At 43.3% G+C, this 17510-nt stretch overlaps 1 protein-coding gene and 1 pseudogene across 1 annotated transcript; one reads left to right on the forward strand and one right to left on the reverse strand.

The window, feature by feature from the left end:
* Positions 1 to 8697: 8697 nt before the first annotated feature.
* On the reverse strand, positions 8698 to 10167 carry LOC130463085 (uncharacterized). The gene has a single exon (XM_056832122.1). It carries the CDS (start codon positions 10165 to 10167, stop codon positions 8698 to 8700), a length of 1470 nt encoding a protein of 489 aa, XP_056688100.1.
* A 952-nt stretch (positions 10168 to 11119) lies between these two features.
* Positions 11120 to 11220, forward strand: LOC130464610 (uncharacterized; annotated as a pseudogene).
* Positions 11221 to 17510: the final 6290 nt, after the last annotated feature.

The following is a 17510-nucleotide window of genomic DNA, read 5'->3' on the forward strand; positions in this document are numbered from 1 at the left end:
ATTCGTCCACTTCTATCGGACGGGGGGTCCCCCTCAGAGGACAGGCTCGCCCACCTTCAGCAGGCGGGGTCTGCATCACTAACAGCGCAGGTCCTTAGTCGCTGCAGCGATAACTTTTACTGGATTTTCCTTCGTTTTACTTCCTATAAAAACAAGGGGGTTTTCTCGTTTCGCCAGCCCTGAAAATGAGAATCTTTAAAAACGTTTTACCTCGTGATTGGGCTTGGCCAGGCCCAATTACACTTTACAGCTTTAATTTCGAAAACATCTATAGTTACTCCCAATGACAAAGTTAGGGAGTTTCTACGCATCTTTAGATCCTTCCAATGACAAAGTGAGGAAGTTTCTATACTATCAGTTGACAAATCCCAATGACACGTGAGGGATATGTCGACACTTCAAGTGATGACCCTTAAGTCAAATGTTATCACTCGGGGGCTCGTGAGACCCTTCGCAAAACAGGTCACATACACCATGGCTTGTGTGACGCACTCCGTCTAATACTTTGACCATCGTCTTACTTCAAGACTCAGTTAAAGTGGGGGCTAACTGTAGGCACCTACTTTTGTCCCCATTCCCGCAAAGGAAAGGTTCGATGATGAAAGCATAAAAACTCCACTTGACAACGCATCTCCTATAAAATAAACGAATCTCGATTCCCCATTTCATTTCACCCGAAACCTGCTATTTATGGAAACCTGGTAAAAATAGTAATTGCCGTAAAAGGTAGCTTCTAAAAGTAGCAAATCATAAAAGATAGAAACCTGTCAGAATTAGGTGTTGCACTCCAACGTAAATCCTAAATGAGATAGAAAACCGCGAGAATCCTAGTCCTAATAGGATTCGGAAATAAGAGTTGCGTATTAATAAAAATCCTAACGAGCCTAGAGTTCGTAACGGGCCCAGACGCATTCCGTCATAAAATTGATACGCGCTAAAAGACTCGAATTAATCTCAAACCCTACGGATTTTAGGAAACCGAATCTGACTAAACAAAACTGCCAGAATCTAATTTCAACGCCCAGCCCTGGGCGCCGAAAATTCCAGACTCTCAAGGGTGCGTCGTAATGTGTCCCTTTTCGATGATTTAACCGCTTTCCTCGCCCTTTTTATGAACTGTTAAACTAACCTAATATGATTGTTCTATCACGCCTAATAAATATAATATTTTTGGGAAATCAGATTATCATGCTAGGTCCCTTAATGATATTTAAATCAGATAATCACGATCGAATTAGTATTATATGCTGCATACTGCTAAAATCAATTCAGATTAGTTTAATAAGTTAACGCATGTCCCTTCAATTGTTTATGCTGAGCTAGTAAGGATATCCTTCCTCTGGAGTTATCGACGAGCGAATTACTCCTCTCGGTAGTTACAGTCCCCCGAACCCTCAATCTCAACCTTGCGGGTGTATATTGAGAGATCCCCACACCAGGGATCACAAGGGAACCTACGGCCGTCGTGGTCAAACATAATTGCACTCCCTTTATGTCACGATAACCGCGTTTTGTCAGTTTTTCTCATTATCGTTAAAAACTGAATGGCGACTCCTATATTATTAGTCAATTGGGTGTATACTCACAGGAAATCCAATTACACTTGATTGAATAAAAAGAATCGTCACACCCACGAGGGACAGGTCACGCATTAGCCTCTCGCTTTTTCGACCCCCTCACAGAGATTAAGGCTTGAATTTGCGTCTAAAAACAAACCTTTCTCGGGTTTTTGAATTCCGGTTTTACGGGGCGGGGCCCGGCATGCTCGGTTTTATGGGTCGGCGCTCGAATTTGACTTGCCTTATATGATTTTGAGTGGAAAAGGCCTAGTAAGACCAATGGAATGGTCCACAGTTTAGATTGTACTTGGATTTTGAAATTGGATTTTGGAAGTTGTATTTTGTACCGAGTTCCGGGAGGGGAACGGTCTCGGGTATTGGATTTTGGACTTTGGATTTCGGAGGTATTCTTAGGAATTGGGATTTCCGCCTGGAGTTACTCCAATTGCCTAACAAGGATAATGGTTTCGTCATCATCCTAAAGGGGAGACACAAATTAGGTGTCTATAGAAGCCCGCACTTTGACTGAGCGTTCGGTTAGGAAAGCGCAAGTCAAAGTATTTCGAAAGGGACGGAGAATGGTCAAGATGTTCTGCAATCAAGATCATGTACTCTTTGTACGCAGGTACCTGAACAAAACAGGCGTTAGAAAAAGGATAGAGTCTACCTCGGTGCGGTCGGTGATGACTCTGATATGTACTTGTACTTTTCCGCCTTCAGTTCAGGACGGAGCTTGTCATCGAAAATTTGAATTTTTGAATCTTGAATTTTGAACTTTGACACCCGGAGTTAATCCATTGGGATGTGCTTTGTTGGGGATAAGAGCTTTTTACTGGCCCTTAAAATTTTGAACTTTGACTGACTTTCCCGGAGCTTGGGTCCGTTGGGAGTTGGGCGCCCGGTTCGTTGTATTTTTTGGACTTTGTATTCTTGAAATATTCATCTGTTTGTACTTGGAGATACAGGTGTATACCCGTATTTTCGATGGATGGTTCGATGCGACGTTTGATGCTTGGTGCGGAAAACTTTAGCAGCAATGGGCGCTGGTGCGGTGCCTGGCGCTGGGCTGCACTATATAAGTGCCCCCTTGCCGTGCCATTTTGAGGCACATTCACTTGAAATTTTTTCTTCTTTTCTCTCAAAGGTCGATTAGCTTCTCCCCTTGGTCTTGTTCTTGCCTTGTCCATGTAAGTTTTTCATGTTTTTGCTTATGAACTAACTCCAGGATTACATGTAGTTTTGATTTTCTCGTACTTTGAAATGATGCTTGTATGCTTAAGTTTCTTGAATCTTGTAGAAAATTGTTTGATAGCCACTTGAACTTGAACTGTTGGAACTTGTACTTTTGAATTTTTGAACTCGTATCTGCTTCGGCACGGATATCCTAGGCGTTGATGTAGAACTTGAATACCTGCTTCAGCGTGGATAGCCTAGGCGTTGGTGTAGAATTTGAATACTTGCTTCGGCGTGGGTAGCCTAGGCGTTGGTATAGAATTTGGATACCTGCTTCGGCGTGGGTAGCCTAGGCGTCGGTGTAGAACTTGTATCTTGAATTAGAGGTCCACTGGGGATTTTGTTTTGCATCATTTGACCTTGTGTGGGCCAGTGTAGGATAGCCCCCAGTTTAGAACTTTGACTCTTTGTATGCTACTTGATTTAGTATGCCTCGTCACACTCGAAGAAAGCTCGCTGAATCAACTGTGGTTCGAGCTGCTGAGGAAGATGCTTCGGATGATGAAGCGGCTGCAATAAATGCACCAGGTGGGGGTATGGTTCCTCGGGATGCGCCCGCTTTCCCTGGTGTTGGTTGGACCCCTTCCGACCTGGTGTTTCGGTCGGATTGGCACTTGTCTCAGCGGCCTCGCGCTGGCATGGTGAGTCTTGTATTGTGTTTCGAATTTGTACTTTGTATTTGTAGTAGGTCTTGAGCTAACTCGTTCACATGTAGGCCGACAGAAAGTCGTTCCGTACTTACTGGTCCTTGGTGGAGGTTTAGAGGGCCTTTAAGGCTCTCCGTGCTGATGAGGAGGCGATGGGGATTTGGTCGCAGATGGGCCTGACCGTTTTCTGGCGCACCATGGGGGGTTCCTCGAGGAGAACGGGGAATAAAAACCGTTTGTGGGCTTTGTTGGAGCTGTGGTGGGATACCACCAACACTTTCCACATGGCATGGGAGGAGATTACAATTACCCCTCTTGAGTTTGCTATGATTACCTGTCTAAGGGACTTGAGAGCTGTTCCGAGTTACAACTGGGGTGGCTTGGCCTATAGCCACCTCTTGTATGAAATGAGGCGGGCCTCCCGGACTGCACTGGGGAGTGACCCGAGCATGGCTGCTCTATGGAGCGTGCTGGAGATATTCGAGACTCCTTATACTTTGTACTTTGTATTTGTACGCTTGTATCTTGAACTTGACTGATGTTTTGTTTGTTCCTTGAAAGATTTGGATCTATGAGCACTTCCCGACTTTGGCACCGGAGCGTACTAGAGATGCGGCTTACCCGTATGCTGCCTCTTGGATAGGAGCGGTGCGCGTCGGTGCGTCCTTGGCGGCTTCTCGCAGAGCTTGGAGAGTTTTGCCTGTTGATAGGGTAATCTTTTTGTACTGTTTTGCTGTCTTGTATTTGTATTTGTACTATTGCCTGAGTTGTCTGCTTTGTAGGTGGTATGGCGTCCTTTTGCCAACGCAGTTGTACCTGCCTCAGCTACTCGTGCCCAATTCCTGTCTGGGCGGCGGGTTTTGCTTCCAGGGCTGTACCGCCATATGTGGTATCCGGGGGAGCGAGTGTCCCTTGAACACAGTTCAGGGGATAGACTTGTCCCCAAGAATCCGCCGGAGTCCATGATGGCGTTGGATGAAGAGTTGGCCCGGCTCTATGCGGAGGCTAGGGGCGAGACTGTTTGCCGCTCTTGGAGGGAGTTTGTACACAGGAAGGGGAGCTATGACGACTTCCTGAGGAGGCTGGCTCCACCAGTACGCTTCGTACTGCCGGTGAGATTTTGCACCTTGTATTCTTGTATTCTTGTATCCTTGTATTTTTGTATTCTTGTATTCTTGTATTGATTGAATGATTGTATTATTGTATGATTGTATGTAGGAGGAGGAGGTTGATCCTGAGGACATTCCTCACGCTGATAGGATCCTCCGCTATGAGAACTCGGACGGGGAAGAGGTGGTGGAGACCATTCCTTGGGCTTCTCCTCCGCACCGGAAATCATATGATGCTGTACCTGAGCATTACGCCCCTGTAAGTACTGTTGCATTTTTGAAACTGTTTGTAACTTGTATTTGGAAATTGATCTTGAATTTCGTATGCAGGCGCCTCGGGCGAGAGTGCGTCGCTGGATGCTCTTGCTTGATTCTTGAAAGAGGCAGTGCGCCAAGCTGAAATATTTATAAAGCCACTCAACTACCGGCTAGCGGTAAGCAAAGGGATCGTCCCAAAGAAACGGTGGTTATCGAGTTTGAAAGTCAATCTAGTTCGATCAAGAATTTGGTTTTGAATTGTCACTTTTAAGAATCTAAAAACTACGAATTATGCTAAATTGAATCAAGAAAGGGAGATGTTAGGGAGTCGGGGATAGACTAGGGAAATCGGGGGAAATGAATTCAACTATCTAGCAATGATGATCATGCAACGAAGTGACGATTAGGCAAATAGCATCTAAAGACGAACCCGCCACCTCTCGGATAGGGAACGCTAAGCGTCTAATCCACGGAAGAGCTTTCGCCTAATCCTAGATTAAACTAAATAGCATATAATAGGCACCGCCATTTGATCCCACAAGATAGGCCCACAATCTCTTGCCAAACCTAACCTATGGTTCCACGTGATTCTAATCGAATAGCATTTGCAACTAGCAATCAATTAGCATGGATGTCCTATCATCAAATCATATTTAATCACATGAATCAATCAACAATCAATCATCAATTTCCCCTAATTAAGCCCCTAGATTCTCCCCTTTCCCTAACCTAATTCTACTCACTAGTCATTCTAGAAATTAAGCAATCCATTAATTCTAAGCTAGCAAGCATGAAATTGAAGGAGTAAGAGAAGAGAATTTAAAAATTCAATTGCACAATCAACTAGGAATTAAGAATCAAAGTAACTTCAATCAATGAAATCAAGAAATCAAGAAATTAAGAACAATCAACAACAAAGCAAGAGCAAGAATTAAGAAACTAAGAATTAAATTGCAAAATTGAAAAAGAGTTAAGAAGGATTACAAATTCAAGCTTTAATGGAGGAGAGTTTCTCTCTCTAGAATTGCTGAAAATCTACTTTTAGAATCTCCAATTATCAACTAAAATTCTACTCTCTACAAAATAAATCGAAAAATCTATTTATAAGTTTCCCCAAATAGAATCCAAAGTTCGAAAAAAAGCAGCCCGCGCAGCGATTCGGTCGCACGTACCCACTGTGCGACCGAACGTAAATGACTTTGTTCGACCAAATGCAGTCCTGTGCGAGCGAAGACAGAGAAGATCATTTCCTTCGTCCTGTGCGACCGAACGTAATATCCTGTTCGGTCGAATGGGGTTTCTTTGGCTCAAGTCTCCTTTGCAGCTTTATTCGGTCGAACAAGAAGAACTAACCGGGCGCACAACTTTTGTGCGGTCGAACTCAAAAAGTTGTGCGGTCGAACAAATGATGTGCTGTCGAACATCAGGCCTTGCGCGGTCGTTTTCCAATTTTGGGGCATTCTGTCTCAGAAATCCATTTTGTGCGACAGAACAACAGAGGGCATTCGATCGCACAAAACTGGAAATTCCATGAACTCCATTTGCACTACTCTATTCGGACGCACAAACGATCACTCGATCGCACAAGCCCTGTTTTGGCTCAAATCTACTTGTTTTCCACCACTTTTCATCATAATCACCTGTAAAGCATAAGATGGAACGAAACTTATAATATTCACACAAAAAGCTATGAAAACTATAAAAAAAGCATAAAAACTAACATAAAATCCTAGGCTAAGAGCGACATAAATGTCGCTCATCAAACTCCCCCAAGCTATGCGTTTGCTAGTCTCTAGAAAAGTAAACTCAACTAAGGAAGAATGAGCAACTAATCAGATTCTAAAAATTTACCAAAATCAAAATCTAGAAAATCTAATCAAGGCAAGACTAAAATGGAAAACACAAACCAAGAAAAGAAAGAAAGAAAAGAAGAAGAAAAGAAAAGAGAAGAAAAGAAATTAAACTACAAAAATCAAGATGGGCTTTATTATGGAACAAGTATAGAAGAACACTAATATTACTAATCAAATAAATGAGTACACACTAACTAATGTCCTAAACCGAGTGAAAGATTCGAGCATCAAGCAAAGTGAACTTAGGGAAAGCACTAGTCAATCCCACCCACATCCGGGCATACCACGTCAAATCTCTAGATCTTATCCACCCTTGAGAATAGCGTCTCAAGACACCGCGAAGGCGCCAGAAAATCAACATTAGGCTACCCGACATCTTAGCATGACAACCTTGTTCCTTAAGCTTGACCAAATCCTCCCTCCACCGACAATGACTCAACTCTAAAGGGTCAAGAGGGCTTTTAGGGCGTAACGTAGGCTAGGGGTAAGGCGCGGAACATATTTGGCCATTTGGTGCTCATACGTAAAGCGAAGCGCAATGATAGAACTAAACTCAAGCATTTTGAACCAAACACAAACTCGTACCACTTATTTGGGGTACCCCCAAGCTTATTCAACAACAATTCTAAACTACAACTCTTTTTTGCGTTTTTTCCTTGATTTGATTTTCCTCTTCTTTTGTGTTTCAAATGAAACTTTTCATGCCTTGTTTTTTCTCTATTTTTGGCTTTTTTTTTTTCAAAACTTTACTATTTTTTTTTTGCTTTTGCAACAATTATTCACTATATACAACATTCTTCCAAAACTTTGCCATTCATACCAAACAACATTCATTCCTCAACTTTGCATAATTACTCCAAAACAACAAGCATCATAACTCTAAGCTTCACTATCACTTCTAAGGGTGAAAACAAAACAAAGGCTATTAGGCTTGTAATGTGCTCATAAGAAATGAAGGGTCAAGGCTCAAATGGCTAGCAAAGGGGAAAATACAAACAAAAACATATGAGAAAAATAAGAAAATAGAGTCCTAAACTAAAAAGAAAAATAGTCACCAAAAGAAATGCCTCTATCGTCCCCTAAAGTAGTTTGTTCGCGGTCCGGGAAGGAAATGGTCAAACTCGGGAGACAAGAAAGTCAATGCTAAGGATCCATGCCACTCAATATAGAAAAGTGTTTGGGCTTATTTTTGAGCATGAACCTCACAAGGGAGAAAATACCATTCTCTCCGGCTTCAAATCACTAGAGAAATCGACACCATCTTACCACAACCAAGAGTTCATGACGCATGCTACCTATAGTTCAACCAACTTTCTTGACACTAAATCCTAGACTCGACCCAAGACATTAAGAACCGTGTAAAAATCTACCAATTTGGAATAAAAGCATTCTAATCTACAAGTTCCAATTTTATTTGCCCAAATCAAGAATATTGCCTAAGAAAACCGAGAAAAACTTGCCTTGACGAAAAGGAAATCAACACAAAGAAGAAAAGAAGAAAATAAGAAAACACACCAAAAAAGAAGTAAATGAAACAAACAAAAAGAAAAGAAACTAAAATCAAACTAAATCAAACTAAAAACAAAGAAACAAGCACATAATGGTATGATTTCATAGCAATGAGCATCAACAAGTAGGCAACCACACAACAAAACTGCCCCCAAGCTAGAATTAGGCCATGTCCCCAAGGCCTAAAACCAAGCAAGGAGGGGCACATCTACTCATCCAACCAAATGCCCCAACATGATGTATGCCCGTCCCCTAAAGAATGCAATAGAGTTAGAAGGATGTTACCGGAAATGTCGTGGGAGAAAGTCCCGCAAAGAACCGTTGAAACCCGAACAAACTCACCAAAATATAGACGGGCAAGGCAAATGGTGGAAAGTATGAACCCATCGCAATGAAATACACCACAAATATGCACAAATGGAACAATAGTTACGAAACGAAAGGAAATGAAATCGAAGAGTTAGACAACCGGGTTGCCTCCCGTGTAGCGCTCGTTTAACGTCATTAGCTTGACGAATCCCCCCAAAACTCATGGGGGGTCAAATGCAACTAACTTGGGGTCATCATTATTCAAAAAGTTTCGTTTTTCCCCCATGGGCACAAACAATGTACCGACATCACCATTCATAAGGTGCCAACCAAACAATCCGCCACCAAGCTTCCCCTTGGCTTTCTTGGGCTTCTTAGCTTTCTTGGGTCTCTTGGGCTTGTTTGCTGATTCATTAATCACCTTGGAGGTTGTAGCCCCAACATCACCATCAACATGCATCCCAAATATATCGGGGATGGTTATGACATCATCAAACGAATCATCAAACAACCTTGGGATCACATGGACTTCCTTGTCATCGGGAGAGGACCTAGAAGGCTCATTATCACACTTAGAAACACGAAAGTTGTTAGAAGGGTTAGCATGTGAGCAATAGCTCTCAATACAAGCAATAGTTTCTACCTTCATACAAGTTTTCATCTTTGCAAAACACCCTTCACCAAGGGGAAGCTTGAAGCTAGCTTTTGAATATCCCGCTTTCAAGGTGATCAGTCCCCCTTGCACATCAATAAGAGCACCCGCGGTGGCCAAAAATGGCCTCCCCAAGATAATGGGAGTATGGGCATCCTCATCGATGTCCAAGACAACGAAGTCAACAAGGAAAGTAAGCTTGCCAACCACGAGGGGAACATCCTCAATCCTACCCAATGGTAACATAACCGATCGATCGGCTAGTTGCAATGACATAGCGGTAGGAGAGAGATCACCTAGATTGAGCTTCTCATAGATCTTATATGGCAAGATGCTCACACTTTCCCCCAAATAACAAAGAGCATTCTCAAATTTGAGCTTTTGAATGCTACAAGGGGTAGAAAAACTCCCGGGATCATTGAGTTTTGGGGGAAAGGAGTGCTGAATTAGAGCGCTACAACTCTCCGTGAGTTGCACGGTCTCTTTCGGTTCACAACCTCTCTTTTCGCGAAGAACATCTCTCATGAATCTAGAATAGTGGGGCATTTGTTTGAGTGCCTCGGTGAGAGATAATGTGACATGTAACTTGCTAATCACATCAAGAAACTTAGAAAACTGATCATCCAATTTTTTGCCTAAAAATCTTTGAGGATAGGGGAGTTTAGGAGTGGGGAAAGGTAGAAGCGTTTCCTCTTTTGGTATAGGGGTATCACCCACATTATCGATGGGAGGCTCCTCTTCTACCACATCATTGTCGCTAGACTCAACGACTCCCTCTTGATCCTTTCCATTGGACTTAGAAACCTCATTAGCTCTAGGAACATCATCTAAAGTCTTCCCACTCCGTGTCGTGATTGCATATATTTGCTTAGGAGGTTGACCTTGGGGTGGGAGACTAGTATGCACTTGTTGTTCCTTTAAGTTATTAGCGAGTTGAGCTAATTGGGTCTCAGCCATTCTCATATGAGTATTGAATTGCTTGAATCCATCCTCAAACTCAACATTCTTTTTGACTTGCGCCCCCACAAACGACTCCATGAGAGCCTCAAGATTAGACTTGAGAGGCGGGAGTGGTGGAGGTGCAACGCCATAACCACTAAGGTTTGCTTGATATTGGTTGCCAAAGGTCCTCAGTCCATTGAATCTGGGAGGTGGCAATTGAGATGCACCATAAGGAACTCCCGAGTTCAAAGGATAACCCCCACTTGAGGCACCCCTACATTGCCCATAAGAGTAGTTATAACCCCTTCCACCTTGATGGTTGGGATTATAACCCCATTGGTTGTATTGGCCTTGATTGCCAAAACCTTGAGCTTGACCATAGGGCGCTTGGCTTTGATAGCCTTGTGCTCTATAGCCACCTCGATTTTGGCTATCATACCCACTTCCTTGGCCATAGCGACCATACATGGAGGGCCCTCTAGGTTGCCTAGCAAAATTAGGATTGTTAGGGTTATCATTCCTAGACCTCTCATTGATGGCATTAGCATACTCTACATCAAACTCTCCTTCATACGAAGGGCCATAATCTACAAATGACAAGTTATGAACTAAGGGGCATGCATAGGGGAAATGACTATAGTCTTGGCAATTTTCACAAAAGAATGTGCCCGCAGGCATTGAGCCATAAGAACTAACCTTTCCCTTCCCCTTAGAGAGAAGAGTGGCCGAGGGAGGAGGGATTGTAGACGGTGATGGCGATTGGCTTGGTGTATTTTCGAGCTTCTCCAAGCGTGAGGTAAGCTTCTCTATCATCCGTGCTTGCTCTATGGTGTACACCGAACCCTTAGCATCTTCACTTCTACCTTTTCCATCATAATTCCTTGTGCCTACATGCCAAGATTGGTAGTTTTGAACTACATCCTCAATGATTTCCTCTATTTGATCCTCAGTTTTATTCATAATGGGGCTTCCCGCGCCCGCATCAAGACTTGTCTTCGAACTTGGACTCAACCCCAAGTAAAATGTTTGGAGCAACAACCATTTAGGAATCCCATGGTGTGGGCATTCCCTTTGGTACTCCTTGAAACGATCCCAAGCTTCGAAGAGTAACTCATCTCGGTTTTGCTCAAAGGATTGGATCTTGTGGCGACACTCCGCCGTCTTCCCATGCAAGTAGAACTTGTTTAAGAATGCACTTGTCACTTCGGTCCAAGTGCGAAGTGAGTTGGGCTTGACCTCCTTGTCAAGCCAATCACTTGCTCGCCCAAGTAGAGAGAACCGAAACAATGTCAACCTCACATAATCCGATGTGACACCATTGTGCTTGATTGTGTCACAATAGTGCTCGAACTGTTTGGGATGTTCGTGAGGTGATTCATTACTCTTCCCACAAAAGGGGTGGCTTTGCACCAAATTGATCAAGGCAGGCTTGATCTCAAAGTTTTTGGCACCCGTTGTTGGGGCTTGAATACCACATGTACCTTCGAATGCCCCCGGTATTCCCAAGTTCTTAACCGGGAGCACCATGTTCTCAAACACTTGCTCACTCTCTTGTTGTTCCTCACCAACACTCAACGATGCGAATCTGTTATTGCTTGATGAGCTAGACCGTACACGCCTTTGTCTCCTAAGTGTCCTCTCCAATTCAAGGTCAAGAGGATGGAGGATCCTTTGACGAGCACGCCCCCTAACAAGCATACAAACTAAAGAAAAACCGTGAGCAATGCCAAGGAAAAAGAAAGCTAAGCAAAATTGCAAATTTTTGTATTTTCTAATGATGAACTAGTCTCAACTAAAACTCAAAAACAACAATCGTTCCCCGGCAACGACGCCATTTTGATAAGTGTATTTTCCGTTGTTGATAGAAAATAACCTATGCAAACAATATTTATAAAACCACTCAACTACCGGCTAGCGGTAAGCAAAGGGATCGTCCCAAAGAAACGGTGGTTATCGAGTTTGAAAGTCAATCTAGTTCGAACAAGAATTTGGTTTTGAATTATCCCTTTTAAGAATCTAAAAACTACGAATTATGCTAAATTGAATCAAGAAAGGGAGATGTTAGGGAGTCAGGGATAGACTAGGGAAATCGAGGGAAATGAATTCAACTATCTAGCAATGATGATCATGCAACGAAGTGACGATTAGGAAAATAGAATCTAAAGACGAACCCGCCACCTCTCGGATAGGGAACGCTAAGCGTCTAATCCACGGAAGAGCTTTCGCCTAATCCTAGATTAAACTAACTAGCATATAATAGGGACCACCATTTGATCACAAAAGATAGGCCCACAATCTCTTGCCAAACCTAACCTATGGTTCCACGTGATTCTAATCGAATAGCATTTGCAACTACCAATCAATTAGCATGGATGTCCTATCATCAAATCATATTTAATCACATGAATCAATCAACTATCAATCATCAATTTCCCCTAATTAAGCCCCTAGATTCTCCCCTTTCCCTAACCTAATTCTACTCACTAGTCATTCTAGAAATTAAGCAATCCATTAATTCTAAGCTAGCAAACATGAAATTGAAGGAGTAAGAGAAGAGAATTTAATAATTTAATTGCACAATCAACTAGGAATTAAGAATCAAAGTAACTTCAATCAATAAAATCAAGAATTCAAGAAATTAAGGAATTGAAGAACAATCAACAACAAAGCAAGAGCAAGAATTAAGAAACTAAGAATTAAATTGCAAAATTGAAGAAGAGTTAAGAAGGATTACAAATTGAAGCTTGAATGGAGGAGAGTTTCTCTCTCTAGAATTGCTGAAAATCTACTTTTAGAATCTCCAATTATCAACTAAAATTCTACTCTCTACAAAATAAATCGAAAAATCTATTTATAAGTTTCCCCAAATAGAAGCCAAAGTTCGAAAAAAACCAGCCCGCGCAGCGATTCCGTCGCACGTACCCACTGTGCGACCGAACGTAAATGACTTTGTTCGACCAAATACAGTCTTGTGCGAGCGAAGACAACGAAGATCATTTCCTTCGTCCTATGCGATCGAACGTAAAATCTTGTTCGGTCGAATGGGGTTTCTTTGGCTCAAGTCTCCTTTGCAGCTCTATTCGGTCGAACAACAAGAACTAATCGGGCGCACAACTTTTGTGCGGTCGAACTCAAAAAGTTGTGCGGTCGAACAAATGCTGTGCTGTCGAACATAAGGCCTTGCGCGGTCGTTTTCCAATTTTGGGGCATTCTGTCACAGAAATCCATTCTGTGCGACCGAACAACAGAGGGCATTCGATCGCACAAAACTGGAAATTCCATGAACTCCATTTGCACTACTCTATTCGGGCGCACAAACCATCACTCGATCTCACAAGCCCTGTTTTGGCTCAAATCTACTTGTTTTCCACCACCTTTCATCATAATCAGCTGTAAAGCATAAGATGGAACAAAACTTATAAAATGCACACAAAAAGCTATAAAAACTATAAAAAAAGCATAAAAACTAACATAAAATCCTAGGCTAAGAGCGACATAAATGTCGCTCATCACTGACCTGGAAGCTTTCAGGCCGGAACAGAGAGGTACCTCACTTGATTTTGAAACTTGTATACTGGAAATTCCAATTAGGAAATTGATTCTTGAAATTGTATCTTGTATAGGAGCTCCGTCGGGACCGTAGAGACTCTGCTGACAGGGAGCCTCAGGTGGAGACGTCCTTGAGACAGGAGGGACCGAGCTTGGAGCTGGGACAAGGGTCCAGTGCTGGTGCTCATCAGAGGCATTCTGATGCTGAGCGGGGAGCTTCCCCTTTTGTACATGTTGATCCCACCAGGCATTCATTTGGAAGTGCTAGCGGTTCACGACCCTTTGTTCCTCCTTCCGGCTACTACTTCGGAGGAAGTGGTCCTCAGCCTTGGGGTGCAGGTTTATGGGCTTGCTACGCGGAGATGGATAGGATGCGCGAGGCTCAGATGTATGGGTCATATCCTTATATGCCGATGCCGCCGCCGTATCAGTATTCCTCCCCTCAGCAGGGAGTTTATCCCTCCACTGGCACACTTCGTATCTCGGAGCAGGATCCTAGTACCCCTGGGACGGAGATGGATCAGGAGCTGGAGCACCTTAGGAGGCGTAATAGGGACAAGGCACTTGTGGTTGACGTCACTGTTGATGATGACTCAGACTGACCCTGCATGGTAGCCAGTTCCAGCTTGCTGGGTTGATTTTGTATAGGCTAGATGTATTGTATTTGTATGGATTGAAACTTGAATTTTTGTGTTGTTTGTATGGTTTTGAACTTGAATTGGTTTGTAAACTTTGAAGAACGGCTTTTGTATGTTTCAAATTGTATGCGTAGTGTGTGCCTTGAAATTTTGTAGCTATATGCATGCATGAAAATTTTGCGAAAAAATTTGCCCATTTTTTCGGGTGTATATACCCACTATAAGCCCCCACTTTGACTGAGGTTTTTTGGTTAGGAAAAGCGCAAGTCAAAGTATATTCAACTCTTGCTTATGCATATGCAGACTCGACTTAGGACGCCGATCTAGGACTAGAATGCTTGAATTTTGAAAAATCGACCCGAAATCTGCCCGAAGCGTTGATCCGGATAGCTTGAAATTGCGCGGCTTGCGGCTTTGGAATCTTGAATAATGGAGGTTGTACTCTGCTGTCCGAAACACTAAAGAGTGTGTACTCGGAGTCATAAGATAGGACGGTGGCCTCGTCCTTAGATGCAGGCCCCTGTGCCTGGCGTAGGCTTGGCGCCTGTGAGCTGTCGTGCAAGCCCGCTTTTGTATAAATAGGGAGCTTGTTGGATCATTTCTTGCATCAATCCTTCCCTGCTATCATTGCATACTGCTTCCTCTCGAAAAGAAAAGAAGATATGGCTGTGTATTTTGAAAGTGCCTTGAACTCGTGGCTTGGTTCGCTAGGCAAGTTGGAGAAAAGGGAGCTTGATGGCATGCATCTTGGGGTGCCCGTCTCTTTCCGGTTTGTAAAATTGGATTTGCACTTCATTCTTGCTTCTCTGGAGGCTTGGGACCCGAATCATCATGTCTTCCGCTTTGGAAATAATGAGGTATGTCCCCTCCCTAAGGAATTTAGTGCCATATTGGGGTGGCCCTTGCTGCTGGAGCCATGCATGCCTAGTGTTGAAGAACACTTTTTCTTGAACTTTGAAAGGTATTTGGGCTTGAAGCCCCAACTTTTGAGTGCTGTTGTATATGGCAGAGGGGTGGATTTGTCCCTCTTTGTCACCTACTTTGCTGGGCTTGATGTTCCCAAAGTTTTCCGCTTGAGGGCCTTGGGTTTTTGTATATTTGCTCGCTTTCTCTTTTCGAAGCAGGGGTTTGGCAATGGCGATGCCTCCCTAATTGAGATTGTAGAGCAGTTTGCTAATGGTCGGGACCCAATGCCGCTCGTGGTTGGAGAAACATTGATGGGCCTTGTCATGCTGAATTCGGACCCCTCTTCATTGCCGTCGGGAAGTCCGGTATTACACCAAGTAAGGATCTGGAGCCTTCTTTTTATTGTTGAACTTGTATTTGTACTTGAATTTTGAATGTTGAATTTTGAAATGTGCTTCTTGTATACTCCCCAAGGTTTGGCTTATGGAGAGGCTCATGTTGGTGGCACCACTGGAGAACATGGCGAGCTATAATAGAAAAGGATTCACTGTGCGGCCCATGGTGTATGGCCGGCTTTCATTGGATGAGTGGAGATGCGCACTCTCTGGGATTGAGTCTTGTATAAGGTGGATAGTTCCTTGGTGGGGAATTGCTGCTATGAAACATGCCCCTGGTTCTACTGCTTTGAGGGTGCCAAGCCTCACAATGCTAGTGTTCTACTCGCCTGCTCGAGTGATGAGACAATATGGCTTGAAACAGGAGATCCCGGAATGTACTGAAGAGAACCCGAAACCTGTTGCGCTGAATGCAAATTGACTTGAAGTTTGGAGGCGGTATTGGAACGCCAAACCATTCATGAGTATCCAGTTCCCACCTGAGCCAGTTGCTCTGTCTGCGGGGTACATTGTATGGATGAGAGGCCTAAGCCAGAGGGACATTTCTCTCTCCGGACCAGCTAGAGACCGCGGTTCTAGAGCTAGACGTCCTCCATCAACTGACTATGAGGAAGGTGACGGGAGTGTGGCCCATCCGATGCTTGACCGTTCGGAAACCAAAGGAGGTTCGTCGTCCTCCCGTCTTGGAAGGCTTGCAAGTTCTTTCTCCCGCCGCTTGGGCAAGGGGAAGATTGATGATTGATTGCGGGAGGAGCCAGGGGATAGTACTCAAGGTGCCAAGACTCGAGAGCATAGTCGCCCGACCCTAGATCTTTGTAGGCTAAATGTGTTTGAAATTGTATTTGAAGGAATTGTGTTTAGAATGTGTTTGGAAAATGTGTTTAGAACATGTGTTTAGGAAGTGAAAAGGCTTTTGAACTTTGATTCACTTGATCCTGACTTTGTATTTGAATTAGCTTTGAAGGCCTTAGGGGCAAATAAGTTATTGTGTTAAATTCCGCTTGAACATGCTTTGCTTTGAATTAGCTTTGAAGGCCTTAGGGGCAAATAAGTTATTTGGAATAAAGACAACAACATTTGAGTTTTGAAATTTGATTTGATTTGATTTTTAGGATGCCCTTAATTGAGGAAATTTTGAATTTTTTATTATTAAAGTGGTCGGGCCTCGAAATGAGGTTGCCTACGTGTCCTGTTAGGGAATCAGGCCGGACGTAGTTCTGCTTACCTTACAAGACCTGAATTTGGATTCTTGAATTTGAACATGGAACTTAAACATAGAACTTCTTGAGTTGATCGAGGTTGGTAAGATATCTGAATTCTGTTCCGTCGATGTCTGTTAGTTCGACTGCTCTCCCGGAGAAGATCTTCTTGACGATGTATGGGCCTGCCCAGTTGGGTTTGAATTTTCCCCTTGGGTCCATGGTTCTTTTGCGAAGGGCTTTTAGGACAAGCTCACTTTCCTTGATGTTTCGGGTTCTGACCCTTTTATTGAAATGTCTGGCCACTCGGCGCTGATAGACTTGTACATGGTGAGCGGCTTGAAGCCGTCGCTCATCGAGCATGACTAGCTCGTCATATCTTGCTTGTACCCATGCAGCTTCTGAGATTTTTCTTTCTAGGACTATCGTTAGAGAAGGTATCTCCAGTTCGACAGGTTGTACTGCTTCCATTCCAGTTCGACAGGTTGCATTTTCCCATTTGTAGACACCTACTTTTGTCCCCATTCCCGAAATGGAAGGTTCGATGATGAAAACATAAATCTCCACCTGACAACGCATCTCCTATAAAATAACGAATCTCAATCAACCTCTTCATTTCACCCGAAACCAGCTATTTATAGAAACCTGCTATTTATGGAAACCTTCTAAAAATAATAACTGTCGTAATGGGTAGTTGTTAAAAGTGGCAAGTCATAAAAGATAGAAACCTGTCAGAATTAGGTGTTGCACTC

This window comes from Spinacia oleracea, chromosome 6, assembly GCF_020520425.1.
Source record: "Spinacia oleracea cultivar Varoflay chromosome 6, BTI_SOV_V1, whole genome shotgun sequence".
NCBI lineage: Eukaryota > Viridiplantae > Streptophyta > Magnoliopsida > Caryophyllales > Amaranthaceae > Spinacia > Spinacia oleracea.

Bases quoted from the DNA above. Each gene is read 5' to 3' on its own strand.
- LOC130463085 (XM_056832122.1), bottom strand. From the start codon at position 10,167: ATGGAGTCGTTTGTGGGGGCGCAAGTCAAAAAGAATGTTGAGTTTGAG.